Below are 24,180 nucleotides of genomic sequence, written 5' to 3' on the forward strand. Positions count from 1 at the left end.
ATGTGGTATAACTCTACACAAAGAGAATATTTTGCTAAACAACCCTATTTACATTGGTTTTTCGATTTTAGATTTGAGTAAAACAGTAATGTATTCATTCCATTATGATGTGATTAAAAAGATATATGGTCCCTGTGCCAAACTCCTGTATCAAGATACAGATAGTCTGTTCTACCTGATTAAAACCGAGGACTTATATTGTGACATAAGGACAAATGAAGATTTAAAATATTGGCTAGACATGTCAAATTATCCTGTAGATCACCCAGCTTATTCTACACAAAACTGTATGGTTGTTGGTAAGATGAAAGATGAATTTGCTTCTAAAGCTCCCTATCAGTTTCTGGGTTTACGGTCAAAACTATGGGCATGCAGATTGTATAATGAAATTATTGGTCAGCAACAGCAGCAACATTTTGATAAAGAAACAGAAGATAGATTAGAGATTGAACGTAAAGTAGGACTAATTAAAAAGGCTAAAGGGGTAAAACGATGTATATTGTCACGCGAATTAACAGCACAACATCCAAAGTCTAATCAATACATTTCATTTCAAGACTATTTAAATTGCCTATTCGAAGGTAGAGAGGTGTACAGAAGCCAGAATTTAATTAGATCAAAAAACCATAAAGTAATGACAATTAGACAAAATAGAAGGGCGCTTAGTTGCCAGGATGAGAAAAGGTATATCTGTAGTGATAAAATTAGTACATTAGCTTTAGGACACTACAAAATTCCAGTATTAACAGATGAGGATTTGCCTGTTGTGTCTTCTAGTAGCAAATAATTTTATTTGATGTGTTACAGATGATATCAAAAATTATTAGGTTGAATGTTGATTCCACCGAAATAAGCTACAATATTGATCAACAGTGCATGAGAATAAGACATGCAGATTCCGCAACTGTATCAGCTTGTGTTCAACAAGAAAATTGTGGAACTTATTGTGTTAAATTCATATTCAAAATGAATATAAACAGATTATGGTTTGAAATTGAATTGACAGTGCGAAAAAGTGATTTTACATGTGTTGAAACAATTGTAAAGTCAAACAGTGTGTCATTTTACTTCTTGTCATTTCTTTTGAAAGGTACATAATTATTAAATAGTGAAATACTCAACATCTTCAACCTTATATTGTGGCTTGTATGCCACCACTAAGACTCTATAGTCTGTGTGTGTGTGTTTATTCATGTTTTTTATATATAAATCTTTTCACTTATTGTTGTATGTTACTAACAACACAGACACTATTTGTTTGTTATTCAGAAGAAAATCATAGTGTTTTTTTTTTAAAAAAAAAGGATGTGTATGTGTTTTTGTCAAATCAAATTTGTGACTTGTATGTCACTAACACACTCTAGTGTTTCACATGTTTTATAATAAAAGAATTCTTTCACATATAAATATTAAAATTATTATATGTTACTAACACTCTTGTTTGTTATACAATACACTCACTCTTGTTTGTTATTCAAAAGAAAATCGAAAAAGTTTTTGTGTGTTCATTCCATAATGTGTTAATAAAAAAGCATAACTGAATCACACTGTGTCTCTCTCTTTCTTTCTTCTCTATTCCTAACTCAAACTACACTAAACACACAACTGAAAACTGTGTCAGTTGTTATTCTAGAGGAAAATCAATATAGCAAGCTTGTCTTGTGGCAGTTTTTACATGCCCTACCCCAATGGGGAAGGGGTAGAAAAAAAGTAGTTGTGTGTAGGCTACAAAAGCACTACAAGCAAAGTAACAAATTATTCATTCCAACAACAATTATTCAGCCTCCATTCCTGCCAGCTTGTTAGCCAAAAAGGAGAAAATCAATAGCTACAAAGGTAAGTAACAGAGGTAAGAAAACGCGGGGTTAACTTATGCAACCCGCAGTACACCAAATCAATACTCTCTAGGTCTGGTGTCTATGCACTTTACAAACCTTACTGGGTAAGGTGGAAATCAATAGATAGAGTGCTAATATTAATATTTAATTTCAATAGCCTATTAGATGCACAACAATATTGTGTGTCTGTGAAATCAATACTTGCTCACTGAGCGCTGTGCGCGCGCTTAGCAGTCTGTGTAATAGACGTCTAATGTCTGTCTGTCTAACGTCTTAGCAGTAAGTGTAATTTGAATGCCAAAAAGCAGCAGGGGTAAAAAGGAGGAAATCAATCAATAGTGATGATGGTACAACTTCTAAATATTTAATTTCAATAGCCTATTTCATACTACACCAAACAGTTGAGTGTGTGTCTGTGAAATCAATACTCTTGCACTAGTGACACCGAGCGTGCGCGCGCGCTCGCACCCCTGCTTATGGCGGGAAAAAAAAGATTTTGTGGTTATGTTGTCTAATCTTGTAGTTTGAGGTTAGAAAAAAAGGAGGGAAATTTTGTTGTGGCGGGAAATTTCAAGGTCAAGTGATGTCACTGAACAGCTGATGACATCACGAGGTCAAGTGACGTCACTGAACAGCTGATGACATCACCATGTGACCCCCCCTACCCTGCCTAGGACGGGAGGCGGGTGGGGGACGATGGCGGGGGGAGGGGAGGGGGTTAAAAAAGCTGATTTTGAGCCTGCGCTGTCATAATTATCCTACTCACCACCGCCTTTCTTGACATTTTTTGACGAAATTTAAGACAATTTTCAGCCATTTTATCCAACAGTTGGCACTCATGTTCTACATCTACATTTCCAGTCATTGACATGACTTGGAAAAATTGACTTCCGATTTTGATTTTGACAATAGGGTAATTGTAATAGCCGGAACAAATGACATAGTTGACTCTACAACTCAGCCTACTGACACTGACCTGGACCCAATCATAAAGACTGCTAGACGGACTAGGGTATCTGTCACAACCGTACCTTATCGCTACAACTGACCACTCATCAACGTTAACGTCAGTAAGTTCAATGCATGGTTGACCAGACAGGTCTCACAGCTTGATGGAATCAATCTCATGGATATGGGAAATTTTGAAATAGCTGACTATACAAGATATGGACTCCATCTGAATAAGATTAAAGGAAAACTTAAACTTAGGGTACTTTTGAAAGAACAACTTATGAATGAAAGTCTACTCAGTACAGGAAGAGGAAATGCAGGTGAGTCTTGTGGTGGGGCGGAGCGCGTTTCAATGGATAATCAGGTGGGCTCAAATATCTCAGTTTTGTCCAATACTAATGATTTTTTATAGGATGTGAGGTTTTTCACGTTAACTGCCAGGGCTTGCTAAACTCTAAATTAGACATCGAAATCCTATTGTCACAAGAGGGAACTTCTTTTGATATTGTTTGTCTGACTGAGCATTGGCTGCAACAGAATGAATTAGAGGTTTTTGCTCTTCCTGATTTTAGTTTGAGATCACAGTTCAGTAGACAACTGAAAAATAGAGGTGGGTCCTGTATATTCGTTCGTGACAGATCTATCAACAATTGTAATATCAGAAATGACATAGTCTCATTAGCTATTGAAAGTGTATTTGAAGTATCCGCTATAGAATTGAGATTGAAAAAGATGCCACAGAAATTAATAGTCTTATGTTTGTATAGAGCTCCCAATTCGGATTTCAAAATTTTTATCGAATCACTTAGTTCTGTTTTATCAAAAGTCACAAAAGAGAAAGGTAAAATAGTATGTTTATGTGGTGACTTAAATGTAGATTACAATAAGGATGATAGAAACAGCAGTTTGTTCAAAGATTTATTAACAACATTCAATTTAAACAAAATAACTAAGGGCCCAACAAGAGTGACTAAAGATTCAGCCAAAGAAATTGACTACATTATTTCAAACTATCCATCAGCTCTCTCTACTGGTGGAACTATTCCCTGCTCTTTTTCTGATCACGATGGTGGTAGTGCAAGACTAAGATTACAGAAATTAAAATCCAATTCTGAGGAGAAAAAATGTTTAACGTTTGGGAAAAGTAAAAAGTACAGAGTAATTAATCAAAAAAATGTAACAGCTTTAAAAAACGGGCTTTCAAATGAATGCTGGCACTCTGTTTACAATTCCACAGATGTTGATACGATGTTCAATAGCTTCATGAACTCCTATATAGGTCACTGTAATCAATATGTTCCAGAAAAATCAGTGGGCCGGGGAAAAATAGATAAGCTATCGTGGATTACTCAAGGTATTAGGATATCTAGAGACAGATTGAAGACACTGAGCTTGTTATTGAAAATGCCATCATCGGTAGGTACTATGATTCACTTAATTACATCGTCAGGTTTGAAATACTTTAACTTAGAATCCTTTTTTAGAATTTATAAAAATACTTATAGAAAGGTCCTGAATGCCGCCAAAAAAATTGCCGCTAGTACATTTATAAAAAAATCTACAAATCAAACAAGAGCAATATGGAAACTAGTTAAGACTGAGACAGGAAAGAGTACCACTCCAACATTAGAAACAAACATAGCCAATGAAACTGGAATTACAAAAGAAGGCAAAGAAGCTGCAGATTTACTAAATAATTATTTTATAAATACTCCTCTGAAAATACAACAATCTATCTGTAAATATACTGAAGTAGATGAATTTTTAAAGTTCTTTAGCAGTGTTCATCGACAGTCACGCACTTTCCACTTGAACGAATTTGATCCAATAAGTAGAACAGAACTCAGAAAGATAATTAAATCATTAAAAAATAAAAAATAAAAAATGATCACTACAATATTTCAAACTATCTAGTAAAGCAAACAGCTGAACATATAATTGAACCTCTGACTTATATCTTTAATGAATCAATGAAAGCCGGTTGTGTACCGTTAAAGTTGAAATATTCTAAAGTAGTCCCCATTTATAAGAAAGGTAACCACAAGCTTCCTGAAAATCACAGACCGATTGCCAATCCACCTGTATTTCTAAAGATATTCGAATACGTAGTGCTCCACAGATTAAGAAAGTACTTGAACAAGTTAAAACTGCTGTCCCCTAAACAGTTTGGATTCAGGCCCGGCACTTCTACAGGTGATGCGCTTTTTTCTTTTATAAATGAAGTGGTGAATTCTGTGGATGGAGGATCCAGGGTATGTGGCCTGATTGCCAATCTTTCCAAAGCTTTCGATCTTGTAAACATTGAAATTTTATTGAAAAAGATGAAATTATATGGTTTTGAAGGCAAGGTTCTCAAGTGGTTTGTATCATACTTTGATGAGAGACATCAGCGGGTGGAAATACAGTCTCACTCTTTTGTGTATCAGTCGGAATGGTTACAGGCGAGGAGTGGGGTCCCTCAGGGATCAGTCCTTGGTTCTTTGCTTTTCCTTCTATATATTAACGACTTGCCACCACCACACCTTGAGCCAGCACACTGTGTTTTATACGCTGATGATGTAAGTATTTTATTGAAAAGTAACAGTCAGCATGATATGGAATCTGAAAGTAGAAGAGCTCTTCAGAAACTAGAAGCATGGCTGGCCTCAAATATGTTGGTACTAAATTACAATAAGACTATGCAGATTCCATTCAGGACGGCTCGGGAAGCAGTATTGGATACGAGAGATGGAAACATAGGTTCAGCAAACGAGGCAAAGGTACTTGGAGTAGTGCTGGACTCTGAACTCTCCTGGCGACCTCATTTAGACCAGCTAAAAAGCAAACTAAACTCAGCAGTATTTGTTCTTAGAACCGTGAAGAAATTGCTGGATGCAGGAACGCTTAGAAGTGTTTATTTTGCTTTGTTCCATTCTCTTCTTTCATACGGTGTTATATTTTGGGGCAATTCAACTCATGCAATACAAATATTTAGAATTCAAAAGTGGGCAGTTAGAGTGATGGTGGGTGAATCTATTAGAGCAAGTTGTAGAGATTATTTCAAAGAGTTAAAGATTCTCCCACTACCAGGTGTATATATTTTAGAGGCTCTTTGTTTTATTGATAGGAATAAAGATAGGTTCAATACAGGAGAGTTGTTCCACTCATACAATACCAGATATAGACAAAACCTCAGAGACGACATTCATCAAACTGGTATGTATGAGAGGGGGGTAAAGAGTGCAGGAATTCGGCTATATAATTCATTGCCAACACGCATAAAAGCTCTTACAGGTGAAAAGTTCAGAATTAAGGTGAGGGAGGAGTTGTTGCAGGTTTGTCCTTATTCCAGTAAGGTATTCTTTTTGCATTATAGAATGCAAAGATTGACAACTTAGATTGTGATTGATGAGTCCTTATACCCCTTTCATAGGTGGTCGGTGGGATGAAAAAAAAAATGAAATGAAAATGAAACTGTATTTGTGTAGGAAATTTGGTAGGATATTTATCTTGATTTCTGAAAATACCCCAAAATAAGGGAGTAAGATAACTTTGAAAAACCAAAGTTTTCCTGCCAATTGAAGAAACATTAAAAATTAGTCGAAGACATATTATGTCTTAGACTAAAAACGTGTAACAAATATCAGATCACTATTCAAGCTATCAAGCTTTTCATAAATTTATTTGTCTCCTCATGGCAGAAGGTTTGCGCCCAACATTTTCACTTAAACATTTCTGTGATTAAATTGTGATAGAGCACATTATCGTATTGATCTTCTAAATCCAATTACATGTACATCGATTTTCATAAAATTGATTTTTACTGTTCCTATGAATTCTAAGAATTCTATGAATTCTTTATACAGGTTCAGCACAACTTCTTAAATAACATTATGTTTGCTTCAACAGAATTCATAAGGACGACAAAACATCGAACAACAAAAAAACACTTTCTGAGTAACTGGCTTTAACAAAGCATGGCTTCACAAAATACAGTACAATAATTTAGAATAGTTGGTACAATGGTTATGCTTTTCGCATTATGGCAGCACTGTGCTTGCTCACTCACTTCTCCAGTTGACACTTGTTGACTTGTCAGTTGTTTACTTGACTTGACTTTGACACAGTCTGTCATTACGCAATGTCTGAGTTTGATGTGGAGCTGTTGATTACTGCAGTTTGCAACCGACCTGCTCTTTGAGATAAAAGTCTTGACATCTACAAGGACCGGAATGAAGTCGCCAAAAGTTGGATGGAAGTTAAAAAAAAATAGTCAATAATTTATTGCTGGGAATTTAAAGTGATATTCAACAATTTAAACCGAATTGGATTGTTGAATGACAACTGAAATTTAGTGAATTTTACTGTACAACATTCCTTTTCCTCCTATTTTATTGGGTGATAAGTGGAGATGATTTATGATTTCATATTTGGATTCATCTTTTCATAGTTCAATATTTTTTTGGAAAACTAGAACTTTTAAAAATAAAAAATGTTTATGTTCAAACTTCTCAGGTGTTCAAAAACTTCTTGAAACCTTTGCCTGTCCCTTTGTGAGGCAGAACGCTCACTGATTTTGAGGTTACACTTGTTTACTATCGATCAGATGTTTTTAAAACAGTTCGAACGCAGCTGACTGATTCAAAGCATTGTCAAATATCATACCGGTTCTCATGCAAGGTAAAATATCATTCCTAAAAATTATAAAACTATCAATAAAGGATCAAGAATTTCAAAATAAAAAATAAAATGTATGTATTATTGTTGAAATTATTTATTATTTAAGAAATTGTATTATGCGTCAGGTCTTATTGTAACTAAATAGGTCATAGCATGAAATTCTATTATTGATAAAATGGCAGAAATTAATTATAATAATCTCAAACCTAATAAAAATTGTACAAGAATATTAATTTATTAATAATTTAATTCAACTGAACCACATGGTAATTAAATCTCTTTGGTAGGTCTAAACCAATCACAGTGCATAGAAATAGCACCAAGACGGTGATCGTTTGAAAGCAACACATGTTAATCTATTATCAGACACCAACCCTGCCTTATCAGTTACACTAGCACGTGTACATTGTATGAGAGGAACTATGTCTATAAGATTAAGCAGTTTTAAGAATTACATAAATTAAATTATTATTGTAATTAAAGGAATTGTATTCTACTACTTGCCACTGACGTCATGTTTACGTCACAAGCGTTCTACCAATGGCAAATTTTTATGCAAATTATTACATTGAGATTCCGAGAAGCAAGGTCTAGCCTAAAAGCTTAGAGAAAAGAGCAGCACTTCCCTTTTGAAATCCTTACCGTGTAGATCTCTTTCATAGTTACCAAAGACCTATTTGTAAAATTTCTTGTTCGATTTTTAAATGTTCTATTTGTGAGCCGATATTTTAGGCCAATCTATTTGTTATTTATAAATTTCTGTTTTCATCAATCGATAAATTTAAAAGCTTAAAGTAAATTATCCCTTAATTAATTCGGTGAAGGAGATATTTAAATTAAAATTCCCCACGTGCTGAAACCAAAGCCTGGATTGCCGCCGATCAAACGATTTTTGATCTAAAGAAGAAAACCACGACCGCCAAGGAATTTCACGTGAGTTATAAGTCATAAGGGGCCCCAATCTACGCTTCGAAAAATATTTCAGTGCAGAAACATAAATTTTTTCTTCGTTAAATTATTGGCCACGCCGACAAGCGCTTTAGCATTTAAGAGCCTAGAATTTATTCATATTTAATTTCTAAGAATTTGTAGTTGATTAGCTATCCTCCGCTGCCTGAACCACGACCCCGAGCATTTTTAAAAATATTTTATAATTCATTTTTTCACTATTTTTTCAAAATTGTTCAATTTTATCAATCGTAAAATTCTGTTGAATCACGCATGGTATCATGCAAGCACAAGAAATTTTTTAACTATTCTGTTAATGCCAAATTATTATCAACCTGTAAATCAAATCCTGAATCTGCACTGTATGATTACATATTTTATTGTAATATATTTCAGTTTTGTTAATTCGCTTTCTGAGTTCGATTATTTCTTAAGCCTGTCAATTATTGTTCTGATACGTTCTATATCATCAAGAACCGATCGAATACGATCATTGAAATAATTGAATTAAGCTGGATATTGGAACAGGTCTAAGTGGATGTAGCGAGTGGGGTCAGATCGAGATATTTATTCTTTGTCCTTACCTGCTCATATATCAGCTTTTATCTGTTACCTACCTCGACTTAGGAGCGAACACATCAATTGTACAGCAGTGGCAGCCATAGATCATATAAATTCCTACAATAGAGCTTAAAACCCGACAAGACTCTGTTCTCGAAATATATTCTGAACGATATTTGGTTCAAATACCGTATTTTTTAATCCTTCAGAACTTATTAGAGACGCAGTCCCGTAAATTATCTACATCGGGATTTTTGCTCGACCTGTATGATTTTGTATGCTCATTCTTCACAGGTAATAATTTTAAGGTATCCGTATTCAGTGTTTAGCGATCGCTACACTACTTATAAAAAATTTTCATCATTATACAATTTGTCATTAGAGGAATCAAGGGTGAGCGAGCGTTTAGGCCTCCCGCGATTCCGACAATTGTATTGAGTCTTGTAGTGAGTCAATCAGTCTGGTGTTCACTCAGCGTCCACGCACGCAATTACAAAATTCATAGCCGCTACACCATTGACTTAGTACAAGATTCACCCTACATGTGTGAAGCCATCAAATACCGCTTTACATGATTTGCCGGCCCAACGTGAGGCATCTAGATACAGCATTACATCATCCTACGTGTGTTGTCCTATCCTTGGAGGTGAGAGTGACTCCTCCAGGAAGAGCACCACATGATTTGGCGCCCAACAGTGATAGGCATTGAAGAGGCGGATAATCGACTGCGAGGATTATTTAGTTGCTCAGTATACTATAGCGCTGACAACGGGAAAATTTGTGAAAAATCCATGGTTGTGAATTTCTTCAAATTTAATATTAACTGTTCACTGTTATATAAAATAACAAGACGTACCATACCCAATTTTTGAACAGAAAAGAAATTTATCGATTGATGAATTTTTAGAGAAAAAATCGAACTCAGAATTTTATTATTGTGTTATTCGAAAATTGGTCGTACTATAAGTCATAGGTATAAGAGATATCATAAGAAAGGTCATATTATTTGAAGAATATTAGGTCTATATTAAAACAATTTATAAAAATTTACAGAAAAGAGGATTGAAGTTATTTATATTTTTTAAATTTTTAAAACATAAAGAGGGAAGTAAAATTAAATCACGGATATATTGCGGAATAATTTAAGCAGAGTATCACTGCTTTTATATAAAATTTTGCGAAGAATACTAGCCCTATATATTGAATTGCGGCAAGAAATTATAAAAGTAAGATATTTATAATAATATAATAATAAATTATAAGAGGCGTACCTGTATTACCGCATAAGTGTTCACTGTGTATCCTGTATGTTCGTGTCATTTTTATGTTAACGATATTGCTAACTTGACTCATTTTATCACTGAACACATTGCTAAACCACTTTTTCTGTATTTCACTCACTACGAAGCTATAACAATTTCTATTGGATTTCTTATTAATTATTTTGTATATCACATCAACACTTTCACGTTTTCTATTCACCGCACACGTTCGTTGCATTATTTTCTCACAAACTATGGCAGGAAACGACCAGGTCAATCCAAGTCTGTCGGACACCGAGGACATCTCACCCGATTGTTCGCCGCCATCCGCATCTGCCACCGCATCTGCCGATTTCCATCCCAATGTACTGGATGATTTATCTTCGACGCAGGTGGAGGAGAGCTGCATCCTAGTGGAGGATCCATCGGCAGCCCAAGAGCCAGAGGACGAAACATCGGGAGAGCATACGGACGACGACGCCCCAGAAACAGGAACCCCCATTTCTCGTACCGTTGCTCGGATAAAAAACCAGCAGGTGACCGTTAGATGTATGCCCGCTCCCGCACTGGATATGGACGCCCTCCTGGAAGCAATAACCAGTAAGATAGAGAAAGGAAACAAACAAACAAATGAAGCAATAAAACAAAGTTCTTCAGCAACAAAGGAAGAGTTAAAGAAGGAAATCCAAGAAATAAAGAAGGACAACAAGCAAACAAAGGAAGAATTAAAAAAGGAAGTTCAAGAAGTAAAGAAGGTAAACGAACAGGGTTTGGAGAAGTTGAGTCAGCGAATGGACAAAGCATTCCATGATACCGATAATACCATCAAAAAATTAACTGAGCGTCTGGATAAATCCATTTCAGAAACGAATAACCGATTGGATCAGTTATCACAAGATATGCATGCGAAGGTAGTCAGCGTCGAAGTCAGCATTAAGAAACATATACATGTGGAGAAGGATACAATAAAGGTGGTTAAAGTCAAACAAGCAAGCGAACATAACACATGTATGGAAAACCAACCCGCCGAGAATGTCAAGACTGGAGTCGCGCCGCACCCCGCCGAACGCCGAGAGGAACCAGTCGACATCATCCGCCAGGCCGAGGACGACATCCATCAGGTAGAGGGACAGCCCGTACCACCGCGCGCCGGACACCGGGAATCCAAGGACATTGCCCACCAAGTTGAAGAGCAGCCCGGACCGCCGACCGCCCACATCACCGTCCATCCACCGAGGACAGCGCCTGCAACATATAAACCCAGCATTCATGAAGATAGTCACCTAAACAATAGAAATGAAACAGAAACCCACAACAAATTGAAATCACAATTGAAAGTAAAAACATACCAATCAAAACAACACACAAGTAAAATAGCAGCTCCACAGAAAAGAAAAAGCATTGATAGAGTTTACCTACACCGCCGTCATGTAAGACTAAAATTGAATATCAAATTTCTCCCCGCCACGCAGAAAAGAAAAATGGTCTCAAGAAAAATTTATCTGCATCGCCGTCATGTTAGGCTGAAATCCTACATCAAGCTTCCTACCAGCATGCAAGAAAAAAGGAAAAAATCATCAAGAAAGGCCTACAATCACCGCAGTCATGTCCGGTTAAAGTCAAGCAGACTGTACACCAGCATGCCGGAAAGAAAAATATCATTTGAAAAAACACACAGACACCACCGGCATGTAAGGTTTAAGAATAGCAAACTGCATGTTACCGGCCGACAAAGAGGAGACACGTATGTAAGAAGTGATTTACACTATAGGCACATTCGTTTTAAGCAAAGTTTAGATAAAACGGATAGTTGCAAATTAGAATGGAAACTTGAAACAAATACCGAAATCAAATTTAGATGGGGGCTTGAGGAAGAAATAATTTTGAATTAATCTGAAACTACGTTCGTGGATTATATCAACCATCAAACTTCTTCATAGTCACAGCCTACCCACCGAGTCATATCTTTGCAGACTAGCAGCTTTCTACTGCAGCCTAATCAACATAGCCTAAACTTCGCCGCATCTCAGCCAATAAGGAAATATTATTAATTCACTTCAAATGAAGAAATTGAAATCAACTTTAAGTCAAGAAAATATAACTACAAAACAACTCTAAAAATTTACCAACCTGATCAAGCCATCAGTCTCGTGCTACAGTCATCACCGAAACAATCGTCTAATATCATCTGCACAACTGAAAAATAGAAACAAGAATTATATTATCCACGGAAAATAATTGTAAATTAGAAATAACGTGAAATTAGTAGTGAATAGGAGGAAAGAAAATAAACAAAGTTTATTTGAAAAAATGTGTAAATCTAACCTTGAAATACAGAATCGATAGAAAAAATCTATTCGGAACCAAAGCCTGTTCGATAATTTTCTTCGTCCCACCAACCAATGTGTACGAAATCCTAGAGTCAATGTTAATAGAATTCAAGCAATATCGTTATTCAATTATTAATGTAACATATTATTTAATGTGAAATCATAAGCAAAAAACCAACCAAAAATATATATTTATGTTAATTTGCACGAAATGCGCATGTTCTATGTCATATATGAATGTATCTCTAAAAAACTCCAAAGAAAATGAAATTCTTACCTTTAAATGTGAAATTTATTACTGTTGCATCAAAAGATCATGAATTGTAATTCAAATTGATAAATGTAATCTTAAGGACTTAATATTTGTAACCAACATTGATAAAAATCAAGAAAGCCATTTCAAGTGTAACCCTGTTTGTACGCAACGTACTAAGCGCAAATAAGAAATTGCTCGAGTCAAACGGTAGACGATTGTCAAGTCACCGAAGTAAAATCACACTCTCACCCAATTTATGTAAAAGCCAAACCAAAGAGTCGAAACCTGTAATAACTATGAAAAAATGATGAAAGTCTATATTTGTTGCAAATACTATTCAAATCTTAAGAAGTAATATGTGAAATCTTGTATATTTGTTATAATTATGGGTCTGCTCATAAGCCACCCGTGAATGGAAGTTGTGGAGTTGTTTTAATGAAGGATCCAAAGAGACCTCATTAATTATTGTATTTCGATTGTATCCAATGAAAGGAACAATCAATTATTTATTTTTCGTAGCCAAAAGTGCACGATATATTGTTTTTAGTGTTAAGTGTTGAGTTTTCGTAGAAGTAAGGAGATGAAATAGTGTATTCATCACAATATCGGATTTTTCAAATAGTCATTGTTTCGACTCGTCTCCCAATTACCTATTTAAAATATCCTGGGGGCTTTTGTGTGATGAATTTTTCAAATAGATCTCATGAAAAGAGAGAAAAATTGTGATTACCTTTTAAAATGAAAGAATTTGCTAAAGGAATAGTTAGCGACCGAGCGATAAAGCTTACTTATCAATAACTGTATATTAGATAAGAGTACCGTTCTGTACTGAATATTTTTCTAGGAAAATTATTCAATAAAATTATAATTATTTTGCGAATAAAGCACAAATTATTTATGAATCGCTCACTGATTTTGAGGTTACACTTGTTTACTATCGATCAGATGTTTTTAAAACAGTTCGAACGCAGCTGACTGATTCAAAGCATTGTCAAATATCATACCGGTTCTCATGCAAGGTAAAATATCATTCCTAAAAATTATAAAACTATCAATAAAGGATCAAGAATTTCAAAATAAAAAATAAAATGTATGTATTATTGTTGAAATTATTTATTATTTAAGAAATTGTATTATGCGTCAGGTCTTATTGTAACTAAATAGGTCATAGCATGAAATTCTATTATTGATAAAATGGCAGAAATTAATTATAATAATCTCAAACCTAATAAAAATTGTACAAGAATATTAATTTATTAATAATTTAATTCAACTGAACCACATGGTAATTAAATCTCTTTGGTAGGTCTAAACCAATCACAGTGCATAGAAATAGCACCAAGACGGTGATCGTTTGAAAGCAACACATGTTAATCTATTATCAGACACCAACCCTGCCTTATCAGTTACACTAGCACGTGTACATTGTATGAGAGGAACTATGTCTATAAGATTAAGCAGTTTTAAGAATTACATAAATTAAATTATTATTGTAATTAAAGGAATTGTATTCTACTACTTGCCACTGACGTCATGTTTACGTCACAAGCGTTCTACCAATGGCAAATTTTTATGCAAATTATTACATTGAGATTCCGAGAAGCAAGGTCTAGCCTAAAAGCTTAGAGAAAAGAACAGCACTTCCCTTTTGAAATCCTTACCGTGTAGATCTCTTTCATAGTTACCAAAGACCTATTTGTAAAATTTCTTGTTCGATTTTTAAATGTTCTATTTGTGAGCCGATATTTTAGGCCAATCTATTTGTTATTTATAAATTTCTGTTTTCATCAATCGATAAATTTAAAAGCTTAAAGTAAACTATCCCTTAATTAATTCGGTAAAGGAGATATTTAAATTAAAATTTCCCACGTGCTGAAACCAAAGCCTGGATTGCCGCCGATCAAACGATTTTTGATCTAAAGAAGAAAACCACGACTACCAAGGAATTTCACGTGAGTTATAAGTCATAAGGGGCCCCAATCTACGCTTCGAAAATATTTCAGTGCAGAAACATAAATTTTTTCTTCGTTAAATTATTGGCCACGCCGACAAGCGCTTTAACATTTAAGAGCCTAGAATTTATTCATATTTAATTTCTAAGAATTTGTAGTTGATTAGCTATCCTCCGCTGCCTGAACCACGACCCCGAACATTTTAAAAATATTTTATAATTCATTTTTTCACTATTTTTTCAAAATTGTTCAATTTTATCAATCGTAAAATTCTGTTGAATCACGCATGGTATCATGCAAGCACAAGAAATTTTTTAACTATTCTGTTAATGCCAAATTATTATCAACCTGTAAATCAAATCCTGAATCTGCACTGTATGATTACATATTTTATTGTAATATATTTCAGTTTTGTTAATTCGCTTTCTGAGTTCGATTATTTCTTAAGCCTGTCAATTATTGTTTCTGATACGTTCTATATCATCAAGAACCGATCGAATACGATCATTGAAATAATTGAATTAAGCTGGATATTGGAACAGGTCTAAGTGGATGTAGCGAGTGGGGTCAGATCGAGATATTTATTCTTTGTCCTTACCTGCTCATATATCAGCTTTTATCTGTTACCTACCTCGAATTTGGAGCGAACTCATCAATTGCACAGCAGTGGCAGCCATAGATCATATAAATTCCTACAATAGAGCTTAAAACCCGACAAGACTCTGTTCTCGAAATATATTCTGAACGATATTTGGTTCAAATACCGTATTTTAATCCTTCAGAACTTATTAGAGACGCAGTCCCGTAAATTATCTACATCGGGATTTTTGCTCGACCTGTATGATTTTGTATGCTCATTCTTCACAGGTAATAATTTTAAGGTATCCGTATTCAGTGTTTAGCGATCGCTACACTACTTATAAAAAATTTTCATCATTATACAATTTGTCATTAGAGGAATCAAGGGTGAGCGAGCGTTTAGGCCTCCCGCGATTCCGACAATTGTATTGAGTCTTGTAGTGAGTCAATCAGTCTGGTGTTCACTCAGCGTCCACGCACGCAATTACAAAATTCATAGCCGCTACACCATTGACTTAGTACAAGATTCACCCTACATGTGTGAAGCCATCAAATACCGCTTTACATGATTTGCCGGCCCAACGTGAGGCATTTAAATACAGCATTACATCATCCTACGTGTGTTGTCCTATCCTTGGAGGTGAGAGTGACTCCTCCAGGAAGAGCACCACAATATATATCATTACATCCAAAGACCTTGAAGAGATATAGACCCACAATGCCTATGCCTTCCCAATGATAGCTCTTACTTGAAATTGAAGTCCGCCATTGGGGTATTTAAGCACGAGATATTCTATCTATATATATTTGTAATACTATAGATCACAAAGGCATTGGTGGCATTGGTATGTAATAATCTTATGGGTTGCCCCCTCAATGGCAGATTTCAATTCAAAGTACAACACTAGCGCTGCATGTGAGTCTATGCATCTTTGAGGTATTTGATTACATCATAGCTTGGATTGAGATGGGAAATTCACTTTGTCGGGTGGGAAATTTCCTTTTTACTTTCCTTGCCCTATTACCATAGGTAAGGAAAGTATTGATTTCTGAAAAAAATTAAGGTACCCCAATTTGTAAATTTCCATACGTTTCGAGGTCCCCTGAGTCCAAAAAAGTGGTTTTGGGTATTGGTCTGTATGTATGTGTGTGTGTGTATGAGTGTATATGCGTCTGTGTAAACGATATCTCATCTCCCAGTTAAGGGAATGACTTCCATATCTGTAAAAATTTCAGGAGCTCTGCCCCATCTATGCAAAGTTTGATTTTAGATTACCAATTATAAGGCTCCAGATACAATTTAAACAAAAAATTTCGATTGGAAAAGATCGAGCATGAAAATCTCTACAATTAATGTTCAGTAACATTTTCACCTAAAATTAAAAATAAGCTCGGAATTCGAGAAAATGTTATTATTTCAATAGCAAACTGTTTGCAACTGTTGATTCTATTAAATCATTCACTATGAAGAGATAGCAGACCTCGTGTGTCTCCAGCGTTATAGTCCTGTCACCAGCTGGCTTAGATCTTAGATGCGCAGGAACACTAGCATCAGATAATAAATTTTCATAACAGCAAGGAAAGTTGTTTGAGTGTGCCACACCAGATTTTTGGAAAAGGAAATGAGAAGATAAAGTCCGAACATTCTTTAAATAAAAGAAAGTTGATAAAGGAGATGAATGAAGAAGATGAGAAGAGGATAAGGATTGAGGAAGAAGAAGTATCGGATGATCTCGATGATGATCATCATGAAGAGAACGAGGATGATGAGAGTGAAAGCCAACACCCAAAATTGTTTAAAATACTTTGAGTGAAATATATATCCAGTCAGTACAAATGTTTGAGGACTAAGGACCACAGGAGCGGATCACACACCATCTCAGTATAATATCTATTGTTTTCACACATCTGTCTCCCTCATATTCCTTATTCCAATTTACCACCTGAAACCCTGTTTGTAACAAAGTGGTATATCATTATGTCATAGTTTGGATTGGGGTAAGTGATTTTCCTATTTGTTTTCCTGAGTCTGAATACTGATGTGCTGAATTGGATATATGAATGTGTTTGTATCATACAGTCCAACCTAAAAAAACAGAGGCGAAATGCCTATGGATTTGTCATATTGTGAAAAAAGAGGTATAAAATTAATGCAAATTGCTCCATATGATTCTGGATCAAATGGATTAGCAGAAAGAGAAGTTCAGTCTAACAAAAAATTGTTAGTAAAGTCATATTATTCTGTCAAATAATAACATTTTGGTAGAAAACAGATTGAATCACTGCTTCTTTTCTTTGAACTCTGAGGAAGACCCTGAATATTCCCCATCTCACTCTTGTTGAGACGATGATGGTGGATTCACAATGCATGAAACAAAGTATAATGATGATGAATTAAGCAATCGTGCATCACCTATTGGTGATGGAGTACAGTCAAGAACTCCCAAACATAAAATACAAAAGATTGAAGACCCTTTAGCTGGAAACTGAGTGCAAAGCGGATTGGCAGGTTGGTAAATCGTTTTGGCAACAACAGGTGATATCAAGCCAGCAGTTAAAATAGAGCCTGTACCATGCATGGATTATTGCCTAGGACATAACAATGAGATAGCAGACAATAAGAGAGAAGCTATAGTTTCATCTTTTTGGAGTATGCCTAATTTGGATAAGCACAGACCATATGAATAAGGCCAGACCGGGCATGTGCATACATGTAATAGTATACATACTTAACATACATAGTCAAGTTACCAATACCGTTTAACAACATTTCAGATTCATTTGATTGATGCATGCGGGATGCAATTCGAAAATGCAAAGGGAGAAGAACTGTGACCGAAAGTGAACAAGATCCAAGGGGAAAGGGTAAAGATGACGAGATGATCAACTTGAAGAAAGCAGTAGTAGTGAAGAGGATTTTGAATCCACAAAAAAAGATCTACTGATTCTCCCTGCATTACCTGCATCACCAAGCAATCTTACAAGAACATTGTCAACTCCTTGTTTATGAGCCAACCCAAGAAATGCAGGGTAGCAAAAAAGAATATATGTGCTTTTTTGATGTCTGTGGAAACCAATTTAGAAAATTGTTGCCACGTTTTGTGTGTCATATAGAGTATGTATTAGTTCACAGTATTAGCATGAAACAAATTTTGTTTCTAACATTGGGCTACTACATATTAATGAAAACCCCATATTTTCCCCAATGTTTGTTACATTGGAATTACTCACAGCAAACAGCCAATTTATAGAGGAAAGTACCTATATTTGGACCCCTGTCCTAATTTGGACCCCCATGGTTATTGGCTCTGGTGAGTGCTGGAACCTAGTGGGAAATAGCATAAATGCTAGTTCAAGGTTCAGCCACAACGCAGAAGAGCGTTAGCATCACCTTCTGCTGTTCATTTTGTTGTCAGTCAGCCATTACATGTTTTGCAAGTTTCCAAAGTTTTTGTGAGTGCTTTGTTTTTCCAAGATTGACACAATACATGACAGGTAAATCTTTCAACCCTAATATATTCTTAAATGGTAATGTTTAAGGTATTATTTGACCATGTAATTATTTCTCTGGGATGTGTATTTAATTAAATTATGTTGTTTTACAAATTAACATGTGAGTTACTGAAATTGGACCCCCAACAGTTGCCTAAACTGGACCCCCTACATATCTACCGGTATAGTTATTTTTCTGAAATTCTATTTCCTTTTATGTCTTTTTCAGACTGAAAAACGATGGGGAAAATAGCAAAGCAATGGAAAGAATCAGATATGGTCAAAGCAATAGACACTGTTCGTAAAAAGAAAATGGGATGGAAAAAAGCTTGTAAACAATTCAGTTTACCCAAAACTACTCTTATGAGATTATCTAGTGTTAAGTACGGTACACCTGAAGAGGCAGTTAAAGTAATGAGGGGCAGACCAACAGTTTCGAATGAAGGTATAGAAGAGGAGCTAGTTACTTACTGTCTTGCGATGGAGGCATCTTTTTTTGGACTCACACGTACAGATCTTTGTAGACTCGCTGTGCAATTGGCAGAAAGAAATCAAATCACTCACCCATTCAAAAATGAAATTGCAGGGAAGAAGTGGGTTCCTCTTTTCCTACAAAGGCACAAGTCTTAGCTATCTGAAAGGAAGCCAAGTGGGACTTCTTATAGCAGGGCTCTTGGGTTTAGCAAGGAAAATGTTGAAATGTTTTTTGGTCTTTTGGATGAAGTTTATGAGATGGGAAAGTTTACTCCTGATAGAATTTATAATGTTGATGAGAGTGGAATAACAGTTGTCCAATCAAAAGTAGCAAAGGTTGTTGGTCTTAAGGGGAAAAAACAGGTTGCTTCCTTGACTTCAGGAGAGCATGGAGTGCTAATCACTATTGTAGCTTGCATGAGTGCCAGTGGTTCTTTTGTGCCCCCCTTGGTAGTTTTCACCAGAAAGAATATGAGCGAGAATCTCAAAAAAGGAGCTCCAGCTGGCACTATTTTTAGTGCTCATCCTTCTGGATGGATTCAAACCAACTCTTTCATACAGTGGTTTCGACATTTTATTGAGTTCTCCAATCCCACAGAAGAAAAACCTGTGCTCTTGTTGCTGGATGGGCACTTCAGCCACACACAAAACATTGATTTAATTGACCTGGCAAAAGAAAATCATGTGACCATTCTTTCTCTGCCACCCCACTGCTCCCACAAACTCCAGCCATTGGACAAGACCTTCATGGGTCCATTGAAAGTCCACTACAGCGAAGAAATCGCTGAGAGTGGCTCAGAATTAACCAACGTCCTGTTACAGCATTTGATGTTATGGAGTTATTTGGCAAGGCCTACATCAAATGGCAGAGAGCTGAAGTAGCAATCAATTGATTCAAAGTAACTGGGATATGGCCGTTGAGCAAAAGAATATTCTCGGACGCTGAATACATAGAAGAAGCTAACAAACACAGAGATTCCTCTTTTTATGAAGGTGTATTGAATAAAAGTAAAACTATTTGTGAAAATCTGAACCCACCAAAAAATGAGAACCAAAGTACTCCAAGTGAAGAAGGTGCTGTTCAAGTGTGTGACTTAAATAGACCATCAACATCAAAGAGTCCAGTAGTTCCATTGCCAGATGAAGAACTCGAGATGATCCCTACCACATCTTCTCATATCAGCCCTTTTGAAATAACCCCTATTCCAGAAGTCGAGAAAAGAACATCAAATAGAGGACGAAAGGCCTGCAAGTCTACGGTCATTACTTCTACCCCTTATGAAACTCAGTTACAGCAAGCCATAAAAGTTAAAGAAGAAAAGGAAGCACAGCAGAAGTCAAAGAACCGTGTTGCTGGAGGATCTCAGACAAATGGGAAGAAAGGAAAACAACTAGTTAAAAAGCGACTTTCAGAAGAAAATGAAAAATTATCCAGCAGTGAAGCAGCCGAGAGTGTCTCATCTGGGAATTCAGAACTCGAGGTACCTCCTGGCATAACTCCAGCTAAAGACGACGATGCATCTTGTATGTTTTGTGGCGGAAAGTTTACAGACGACAATAAAGGAGAGCTTTGGGTCATGTGTGTAATGTGCTCTATGTGGGCACATGTACTCTGTGCAGGAGCAGAAAAAGACATTTACATCTGCGATTTTTGCAAATGACTTTCTAAATCTCTTTCCTGTACAGGGCTATTTGTAATATAAATGTAAAGAAAATAAAAATCTCAGTACCCTTTTTTTAAAATATTTTATCACGACATGTTTCGGTCATTTATGCCATTTTAAAGTGATATGAATTAAATAAATAAATACTACTGGAAGATTCTTATTTTGATCATATGTTAGTGTATTCATATGTTTTCATGAACTAGGACTGTAAATTTTAATTCGCATGATTCTATCAAAAATGGGGTTATTGGTGTCATATGAATACACTAACATATGATCAAAATAAGAATCTTCCAGTAGTATTTATTTATTTAATTCATATCACTTGAAAATGGCATGAATGACCAAAACATGTCGTGATAAAATATTTTAAAAAAAGGGTACTGAGATTTTTATTTTCTTTACATTTTGACTTTCTAAATCTTTTTTACTGAACTCAATGACCTAAAATTTACACATTTCCATTTTTTTACATTGAAAAGTATCAAAATAAAATAGAGATTGGTTTTTGACAAACTGTTATCTACTTATTTTAGTTTTATTCCCTTTCCTAGTTCAGTAAATTAACTTTTTTGGCCATTTTACCCAGGGGTCCAGTTTAGGCAACCTTTTTTGAAAATCAATAAGTGTAAGGTTTTGGAAAATCTCTTTTTATTCCTATATTTCATACATATATTTGGCATAATTAGATTTGAAATGAAACATAACATAGTAAAGTAAATATTAGACATTTTAAAAATATTATTCTTCAATATTGTATTTTTTATGACCAAAAACCAAAATGGGGGTCTGAATTTGGGTACTTTCCTCTACTAATAATAATAGTATCAATTATAATAATCATATAAATTATAGTTTTAATTTTTTGATTAATCAATACGATGGACTAGGAAAAAATATTTTTCTGCTCAGCACTGATCTATGAAGACACTGTAGTATATAGTCAATTATAAGTACATATTTCAGGAGTACTTTATCTTATCTTCCAATTCTTCTTTTAATATTTTCATCATTTCTACTATTATATTTTTGTATGTATTCATATTCACATTTTCCATACTTTTATCATTTCCTCCTTATCTTCAATTCAATTTTCTCTAATTAACTAATACATTTTTTCTTCCAAATTGAAATAGCATGTTGAATTCTATTTAATGACATATTCATAAATAAATATTTCATATAAAATTGTACAGCATTATAAAATCTTTTATGTTGTATCAGTAATGGATGGCTTTTTGTAGGAGGTCAAACAATAATGAAAAATGCCATGCATGACATGCATTTGGATATTATTAGCAGACTTGAAAAAAAAACACAATCAGCCCAGAGATGGAGAAGACGAAAATGATGATGAGCTTGAAGATGGAGACAAGTCTCCAGTGAATGAGGGAAAAGTGTACTTTTTCCCTTTAAATCTCTATAAGATTTCCTGATTTTTGACAATCCACTTGAATCTAATGAGGAGAAGAAGAGTGATGTGAGTAATAGTTTTTTAATGATTTTTTACTCAAATTAATTTAACTGTCCCAAAGTCCCAAACAACTGCCCCTTTCTTCATCTGTTAAATGTCCTAACGTCATTGTTATTGTAATATTTTGTTTGTTATCTAAACTTGATTGGTGTTTATACTGAGTGTGTAGATTACACACTACCTACCTCCTACTGAGAACATGACGTTCAGTAATCATTGTTATGGCAACAAAATTTAGGCATAACTTGTGTCAAATACTCTAACTTGTACGTCAATAACAACTGTTGTAAAATATTATAAGGACCTCATTTCTAATTTACATTAATAAATACGTAGTAGTATCAGTTATACTTTAACAAACATTTCCGTTTAGTGAACAAAATTGTCTATGATTATCATTAAATTATAAATTTCTTCCAACTCCAATGCACAAGACATGTCTACTCATGGTCTCCTTGCTCGCCAGACTTAACAGCCTGAGCCTTTTTGTATGGGGTTACTTGAAAAACATTTTTTTCAGAAAGATCTACCTAGAACTGTTTTGGATCTAAAACAACAAATTCAGTATGAAAACGAACGAGTATCAGTCAATATGCTGCAAAATTTCATGAGCAACTCCCATGCCCAGCTGCAGCAGTACATAGATTTTAAAGGAGGGCATTTCGGAAATGTAATATCAAAACATGAATTTTTCACTTATTGTACTGTGACATGGGTAGTATTTGATTACTTATTTATTGATTGTTTTTTTTTTGTGTTTTAGATTCAAGATTTTTTTCAGGAGAAAAGACTCTGATATTAGAATAATAATTTCCGTAGTTGGACTTTAGTGAGAAAATATATAATTTAGTGAGTAAGTAGTATTTTTGCAGCGACAATAAGATTCTGCTAACTTATGTCTAAATGACTCTGGGAACCAGCAAATTCAGGGATATTTGCTAGTTCTCACAGATGAGGCGGCTCCACGAGGCAAGGACAAGGCAGATGTTTGGTAGCCTGTAGATATTTCACAGAGGAATACTGCAGACCTGGCAAGTACCCGCTTGCCGAATCTTGTGAGAACCGACTCTTCCACTAGCAGCAGTTAGGCCTTCTGGCACACTGACGTGGAGAGGGGGAAGTTTTCTGGAAAGCTTCCAGTCGTTAAATAACCGAGGTATCGAGCGGATCAAAATCCAAACCGTATTGCAAAAAGTTAAATTATTTTTCCGGCATTATGATATACGTGAGTGTCCTGTGGTTTGGGATTACAGTGGGAGTGATAGCTGTGGGTAAGTGCCAAAATTTCTAGCTCCTTATAAAACATTTTCACCCGGCCGAGACCCTAATTAATAAAATCATTGTTGTAGTAAATTTCTAGTTAGCAGAATCGTATTGGAAGGTATTTTTTAAAGGAATAATATTTGGATAAAATGTACTGCATATTTCATTCTTTAAATTTCAAGTAATTGTCATAGCCTAATAAATGAGAAATTCTTTAGGTAATACCATGTTGTTGTCTATCCAGTTCCCATGACTCCTTTTAAGTAGTAATAAGATATCGTCAACCCCCATCAAGGGCGGTTACAAAACTGGTGGCGTGCGGTGGGATAGACTGCAAAAATGTCTATCGAACCAGATCTGAGTCATGGGACAAAAATTCACTGTTAGAAACGAGAAAATAATAGAAAATTTGAATTGAAAAATAGATTTAATTGAGAAAGTGAATGTTGATTACTTTATTATAATCAGATCTTA

General features: G+C 35.2%; 2 protein-coding genes across 10 annotated transcripts in view; both read right to left on the bottom strand.

Annotated features, from left to right (window-relative positions):
• LOC111049946 (dystrophin) overlaps nucleotides 1–24,180 on the bottom strand; it is a 322,297-nt gene that overhangs the window by 181,972 nt on the left and 116,145 nt on the right. The gene's annotated exons all lie outside the window — the stretch shown is intronic.
• On the bottom strand, nucleotides 10,526–12,473 carry LOC120349885. 2 transcript variants are annotated; one of them, XM_039421237.1, is made up of 3 exons: nucleotides 12,350–12,473; nucleotides 11,247–11,464; nucleotides 10,526–10,803 (listed from the first exon to the last, which is right to left on the bottom strand). In XM_039421237.1, exons 2-3 carry the CDS (start codon nucleotides 11,446–11,448, stop codon nucleotides 10,763–10,765), a joined length of 243 nt encoding a protein of 80 aa, XP_039277171.1. In that variant the 5' UTR covers nucleotides 11,449–11,464; nucleotides 12,350–12,473; the 3' UTR covers nucleotides 10,526–10,762. The 2 variants fall into 2 exon arrangements, with proteins under 2 accessions (XP_039277171.1, XP_039277170.1); XM_039421236.1 differs by lacking the exon at nucleotides 10,526–10,803 and having other exon boundaries at nucleotides 10,812–11,464.

Source organism: Nilaparvata lugens, chromosome 2 (assembly GCF_014356525.2).
Source record: "Nilaparvata lugens isolate BPH chromosome 2, ASM1435652v1, whole genome shotgun sequence".
Classification (NCBI taxonomy): Eukaryota; Metazoa; Arthropoda; class Insecta; order Hemiptera; family Delphacidae; genus Nilaparvata; species Nilaparvata lugens.